The 7364-nt window shown below is 39.5% G+C and overlaps 1 protein-coding gene across 5 annotated transcripts in view; it reads left to right on the top strand.

Annotated features, from left to right (window-relative positions):
• fam135a (family with sequence similarity 135 member A) overlaps positions 1 to 3733 on the top strand; it is a 312830-nt gene extending 309097 nt beyond the window's left edge. For 4 of the 5 annotated variants that reach the window (XM_048597297.1, XM_048597296.1, XM_048597298.1 and 1 more), the window contains 2 exons: positions 1499 to 1612; positions 1935 to 3733. In XM_048597297.1, coding sequence (XP_048453254.1) covers positions 1499 to 1612; positions 1935 to 2140 — 320 coding nt within the window. In that variant the 3' untranslated portion in view covers positions 2141 to 3733. Of the gene's footprint in view, positions 1 to 1498; positions 1613 to 1934 lie in introns of those variants that run through there. The other variant, XM_048597300.1, reaches the window with a different exon arrangement.
• The last annotated feature ends 3631 nt before the right edge of the window (positions 3734 to 7364 follow it).

Here is a 7364-nt window from a genome sequence, read left to right as displayed (position 1 = left end):
TCACACACACGCAGACTCTCACACACACGCAGACTCTCACACACACAGAGACACGCGCACGCGTCTGTTTGTCTGTCTCTGTGTGTGTGTGTCTGCACACAGACGCGCGCACGCCCACATAGGGACACGCACACGCAGACACATGCACACGCACACGCACACGCATACACAGACACACGCTCACATCTATATTGCTTTATTGGTCATGAACAATGAGGGACTCAGCACTGATCCCTGTGGTGGGCTGCTGAACCCTGGCCACTAATCTGTCAAGCTCTCTTGTACCATCATCCTTTGTCTCCTTCCGTTAAGCCAATTTTTGATTCAACTTGCCAAATTACCCTGGATCCCATGTTCTTTTTACCTTCTTTACCAGTCTCCCACATGGGACCTTGTCAAAGCTTTGCTGAAATCCATTTAGACTACGTCAACTGCACTATTGTCATTTACATACTTGGTCACCTCAAAAAATTCAAATAAATTTTTTAGTCATGACCTCCCTCTGACAAAGTCACGCTAACTATTCCTCATCAAACCTCGCACACTAAGTGGAGATTGATTTTATTCTTCACTATTTTCTCCAATCATTTGCCTGCCACTGATGTAAGACTTAACTGGTTCCCTGGTCTATCTCTACCACCTGTCTTGTAAAGTGGAACCACATTAGCTCTCCTCCAGTCCTCTGGCACTCCAGCAAATAATTTTAAAAATTGGGTGAGAGCCCCTTTAATTTCCCCTCTTGCATCCCAGAGTAGCCCTGGGATGCAACTCATCCAAACCTGGGGATGTGTCCATTTTTAAATGCACTGATACCTCCTCACTTATCATATCAAACTGCACAAGAGCCTCACAGTCCATCTTCCTAAATTCTGTACCTACATCCTCCTTCACAGATGTGAAATTCTTGTTACATGTTATTATCCTTTCTGCTAAAGAATGAAATGTGCATGGATCTAATACTGGTCAGACGGGCCATTCTGCTTTATTTGCTGTCAATAAGGTAATTTATAATTTCCTGATAATGAACCTGCCATGCCTTTCTTAATCTATGGTCTTCTAATAGTGTGTGTTCCTGTTAATTTTGTACTTGAAAAGAGGTGGAGGGATTGACTTTGCCTCATCATAAATTTGCATAAATATCAAGTGAACCATGAAACCATAAACAGAATTTGCTAGAGAAACTCAGCAGGTCTGGCAGCATCGGTGGAGAGAAGCAAAGTTAATGTGTTGAGGCCCGTGGCCCTTCAGCGCTCCAAGTCAAGTGCAGCATGATATTTATAGTGGGCATATCAATAAAAATTTATTTATCATACTTTTATTTCCACATGTAGGATCTAATGTCTTATTGTGCTTGATTTGGACCAACATTTAAGACAAAAGTATTCCAACCACTCTGCTATCCAACATACTTACTTTATTGCTACCATTCTCAGAGAAGTACAAACACATGAATAATGTGAAAGCAATTGTTCCATTGACATCTCAACTTTTATTCAAGGTCTCCATTACTTCAAAAATGTGGTATTAATTGGCTCACTACAAGATCGTTATGTTCCCTACCATTCTGCTCGAATTGAAATATGTAAAACTGCTTTAAAGGATAAACAATCAGGTAAGATGATACATTTGCAGCTCTAATTGCTTAAAGGATTCGACCAATGACACTTCTACTCAGGATGAGGCTTCCTAACGTCTGCAATCTATTTTTTATACTTTAGTAAAACAAATAAAAACAGAAACATTTCACAATGTCTATGCAAAATTCACATTACTTTCTATAAATTTCAACATTATCTGGTGTAGCAAACTTTTATGAAAGCAACCAGCCCTGAAATTTACATTCAGACCTAATGAAACTTCTCTGTAATGTTTCCCTTTTATAATCACTTATTTGTGAAGCAAATAAATTCTCACTTGTCTGATTTATTTTACAGGACCAATATATGCCGAGATGGTCCAAAATCTTCTAACACCGGTGCTCGAAAATAAGGAATGTAATTTGGTTCGATATGATGTTATCCATGCATTGCCCAACACCGCTAATTCATTAATAGGACGAGCAGCTCATATTGCAGTTCTCGATTCTGAAATATTTTTGGAGAAGTTTTTTCTGGTTGCAGGCCTTAAATACTTTCAGTGAGAATGGGTGCCATAGACTCTTACCTGTTTATTTAAGGAAACATATTTGTAGAACATTGTCTCTGCTTAAAAAATTTAACTGTTTGTACGTTTTTGTATTGGAAACAAGTAAACGTTGAGTTCTCGGAGATAGTTAAAAGATCTCAGTATGTTTATGCCTGTTGTTCTATGCTGTGCAATACCAGTTTTATATTTTTATCTGTCTTATGTACTTGTTTTTTTTTCCAGTTCAGTTGTTCTGTGTTTTTGAGAAGTTTTATTCTGCCTTTTTAAGTGTCAGTTAATAATTGAAATGATCAGAGTGCACTGATATAACTTAACTTTATAAATTTAAAAAGTAAACATCCATTAGTAAATTAGAGATAATGTTAATTTAATTCGTGACTTCCAAAGAATTCGTTTTCATAATTTAATTAGGACCCTGTTGTATGTAACACTCTTAGCATGGACTTTGGCAACTGGAAACCCTTTAAGACGCTGCTATATATTTATACGTTTTTAACATTGCTCAGCCTGTAGGAAATCTACAGATCTGTTTTTCATTTCATGCGATCTTTCTGAGAAGACCAAATACTGTTGTATACATGCATACCTTGTGTCACTGTCAAATTTTAAACTAGTTCATAAATGTCTTCTATACATTTTTATACAGAAAATATCCTCTTGCAGCTCTTAACCATACCTGTGGAACATGCTACTTTTTCTACTGCTGAAGTGGAAAGATTTTTTGCTATGGAACTTTTAGAACTGAAGAAACTATTTTCAAATCTTCTCATACTCTATATGTAACATAAAACTTTTGACCGTCATACTACTAGTCTGATGACCTTGATTTACAATGATTGTACTGCACCATGGTATAAACTCCTTTACAGTGACCCCAGCATATACAAGACATTTAAAATCAACCCTTTTACATTCTGAGAAAGTTGTGGTGAAGAGCCAATATTTTCAAACTCCTGCTGTTTAATGAACAGTCAATTGATCTCACTGTTGAGATCCTTATATGTCAATGTATTTGTATATGACATTTACTTAAACATAGTTAACCCTTGTTATTGTTTTTGAAAACCACATGAAAAATGTGCTACGGGAGAGTCCATTTTATGTGGCTGTTCTGAATAGGGAGCTAGAAGCACTGCATGTGATAGCACAGGCTATGATGCATCAGTGTTGTACTGATTTTTACAATACTGAAATGGAAAATTATACAGAAAAATACTGTATTCATTTTTGAAATGTTTGAGATAATTAGGCATTTTACTCTAATTTGTAAGCTCTTAAATAAAGGAAACATTTCCAATTTTAATTTATTTATTCTTGGTGGCCTGATTAACAGTGAGCATATAATGTGTTGTTTATGGGTTACTAGTTCATATCTAACTTCTAACAAACAAAGAAGGAAAAGACACATATTGCTGTCATATGCTTTTAACAAATTCGTAATAATTTATGTTGTAACATTCAAACTACATGGTGCATGTATCATCTGTTTGTAGCCTTGTTTTTCAACCTGCAACCTCATACTATGGTCAGGAAACATCACTATATAAATGACAGTTCTAATAAACATATTATATATGTTATACCATAATATATTGTGCAAGTATGTATTTCTTTTACCTTCTTTGAGGTTGGTTGGCTCACCGAGTTGGTTTGTTGTTCCACAGACGTTTCGTTATGATGCTGGGTAACATCCTCAGTGCAGCCTCCAATGAAGCATCGGTGTGTTTTCCCGCCTGGTTTTTAAACTCTGGAATCCGTTGAGCTTGATTGCCTCACTTCCGGTTTTCCTTCGTAGTGGAGTGTATATGGGGTCGAGTTCTGTGTGTTTATTAATGGCTTTCTTCGTGGAGTGCCAGGCTTCTAGGAATTCCCATGCCTGTCTCTGCTTAGCTTGTCCCTGCTTAGCTTGTCCCAGGATTTTGGTGTTGTCCCAGTCGAATTGGTTATCCATACTTATCCATGCGGATTGAGATGAGTGAGTATTGGTCGTGTCTTTTTGTAGCCAGTTGGTGTTCGTGTACCCTTGTTGTTAGTTTTCTTCCTGTTTGTCCAAAGTAGTGTTTCTCACAGTCTCTGCAGGGGATCTTATAGATGACATTGGTCCTGTCCATGGCGGGGAGTGGGTCTTTAGTTTGGGTGAGCAGTTGTCGTAGGGTTGGTTTCAGGTTTCATTCTTAAGAAGTCTGCTTTGTTGATGAACGACGCACACAACTAACTCCACAGATACAACAGAGAAATTGCGCGCCAAAAAACTTTATTCCTGGGAGCTACCAATCAAGACTGGACAACGGACATGGAACGAGCAATCATCATCAGCCAACAGACCACAAGAGCCAAGAAAAGACAGACCCTTCAAGACAAGCTAGCCACACTTACCCACAAAAACGACAACAACAGAACAGGCACCTGGATAAGAAACCTCTCTGACAGGAAACAGACAGACACGAAAAAAGCCATTCTCACCCGAGGACTGAACTACAACTACAGGGATGCCAACAAAATGGAATTCCTAGCCACACTGGAAGCCACACTAAAGACCAACAATATCAACGAAGAAACACAACAAACGATAAGACAGACAGTAATCCCGACACTAACCAGAAGGAGCGAATTCAACACCCTCAACACATTGGAAAGACAGGCCCTGGATGGACTGAAGAAGGACAAGAACATCATAATACTACCCGCAGACAAAGGGCGCATGACAGTGATACTGAATAAAAGGGACTACATCTCCAAGGCACAGGCACTGCTCGCTGACGAAAACACATACCGGCCAGTACAAACTGACCCGACACCACAACTAGGCAACAAAATCCTCTACACGCTGAAAAGACTTAAACAGACAGGACAGATCAACAAAGCAGGCTTCATTGGAGGCTGCACTGAGGATGTTACCCAGCATGGTAACGAAACGTCTGCGGAACAACAAACCAGCTCGGCGAGCCAACCAACCTCAACGCCTACAACCCGAGCTACAAATCTACTCAAATTTTTTACCTTCTACGTTTAGTTAACAAGCTAACATAGTATGACGTGCACAGCAAGAGTTGCTGCACATATTGTCTATTTAAATGTACTTGTTTGTTTAACTGGTTATATTTAAGCACGTAACATAAGAAATAGAAGCTGGAGTAGGATATTCATTCCCTCGAGCCTGCTTTACCATTCTGTAAGGTCATAGCTGGTCTGTTCCAGACATCAACATCTCTTTGGTGCCAGCTCCTCAGCCCTCAACTTCTCAATATTTCAAATATCAGTCAACTTCCTCTTTATTTTCAGTGATCTAACCTCCACAGATCTCTGGGGTAGATAATTCCAGATATTTTCTACCCTGTGAGTGAAGAAATTTCTTCACATCAGTTTTAAATGAGTGACCCTTTATTCTGTAACTGTATTCCCTAGTTTGAGATTCCTCTGCTAGTGGAAACATTTCAAAAGCTACCCTGTCAAACTCCCTCAAAGTCTTATGTTTTAATAAGATCACCCTCATTCTTATAAACTGTAATGAATAAAGGTCTAACCTGTTTAGCCATTCTTGATAAATCAATCCATTCATCCCAGGAATCAGCCTTGTGAATCTTTTTTGAATTGCTTCCAATGTTAGCGTATACGTTTTTAAAAACAGTGATCAAAGTAGTGCTCCAGATGTGGCCTCACCAACACCCTGTACAGTTGTAACAAGACTTCCCTGTTTAATTTCCAAACCCCTCGGAATAATGGCAAAAATTTCATCTGTCTTAATTATTTGCTCCACCTGCATGCTAACTTTAATGATTCAAGCATAAGAACTCCCAGAACCCACTGTGCTGCAATTGTTTGGAGACTGCATTTAAATAACAGTCTGCTTTTTGATTCTTCTAACAAGGTGCATAACCTAGGACATTACCACATTAAAGTCCATCTGCAGTGCTTTTGCCCACTCTCTCAATCTATCTATATCCCCTTGCAGATTCCTTATCTTGGCATCATAGCATGCCTTTCCACCTATTTTTGTATTATCGCCAAATTTAGTTGCACTACACCTTGCCCACTCTTCCAAGACACTAACATGGCTCACCCTCAATTTACCATCAACACCCTATGGCCTCTAGCACTCCACACCTACCCCATTGCATAAATGCTGCCCCCTCCACACTTCCCATCAGGTCTGAAGAGTCAACTAGACTTAAAATCTTAGCTTGCTCTCTCTCCACAGATGCTGCCTGACCCGCTGTGATTTCCAGCATTTTTTGTTTTCAGTATAGATTCCAGCATCTGCAGTAACTTGCTCCTAAATTAAGGCCTAGGGTTGATCCTTGTGGCAGTCCACTAGTTACATCTTTCCACCCTGAAAAAGACCTGTTAATCCTGACTTGTGTATTAACCAGTCCTCAATCCATGCTGATACATTAACCCCAATACTGTGAGCAGCAACCTTTTATATGTTGTACTTTATCAAATGTCTTCTGGAAATTCAAATACATTACATGTATCCAGCCCCCTTAAACAACTCTACTTATTAAGATCTAAAAGAACTCTACCAAATTTGTCAAATATGATTTTGCCTTTCTCAAAACTATAATGTGGAGGTGCTGGCATTGGACCGCGGTTGACAAAATCAAGTCACACAACACCAGATTATAGTCCAACAGGTTTACACAAATATGTAGGCAGATTATGGAAAGATGTAGGAGCAACAGGGTGGTGGGTGATGGGAGATTTTAATTTTCCCAACATTCACTGGGATTCACTTAGTGTTAGGGGTTTAGATGGAGCAGAATTTGTAAGGAGCATCCAGGAGGGTTTTCTAGAGCAGTATGTAAATAGTCCAACTTGGGAAGGGGCCATACTGGACCTGGTGTTGGGGAATGAGCCCGGCCAGGTGGTTGAAGTTTCAGTAGGGGATTACTTTGGGAATAGTGATCACAATTCCATAAGTTTTAGAATACTGATGGACAAAGACAAGAGTGGTCCTAAAGGAAGAGTGCTGAATTGGGGGAAGGCCAACAATAGCAAAATTTGGCAGGAGCTGGGGAATGTGGATTGGGAGCAGCTGTTCGAGGGTAAATCCACATTTGATATGTGGGAGGCTTTTAAAGAGAGGTTGATTAGAGTGCAGGACAGACATGTTCCTGTGAAAATGAGGGATAGAAAGGGCAAGATTAGGGAACCATGGATGACAGGTGAAATTGTGAGAGTAGCAAAGAGGAAAAAGGAAGCATACATAAGGTCTACGC

This window comes from Rhincodon typus, chromosome 5 (genome assembly GCF_021869965.1).
Source record: "Rhincodon typus isolate 14 chromosome 5, sRhiTyp1.1, whole genome shotgun sequence".
NCBI classification, from domain to species: Eukaryota; Metazoa; Chordata; class Chondrichthyes; order Orectolobiformes; family Rhincodontidae; genus Rhincodon; species Rhincodon typus.
The sequence above is the reverse complement of the archived record's forward strand: the minus strand, read 5'-3'. Positions and strand labels throughout refer to the sequence as shown.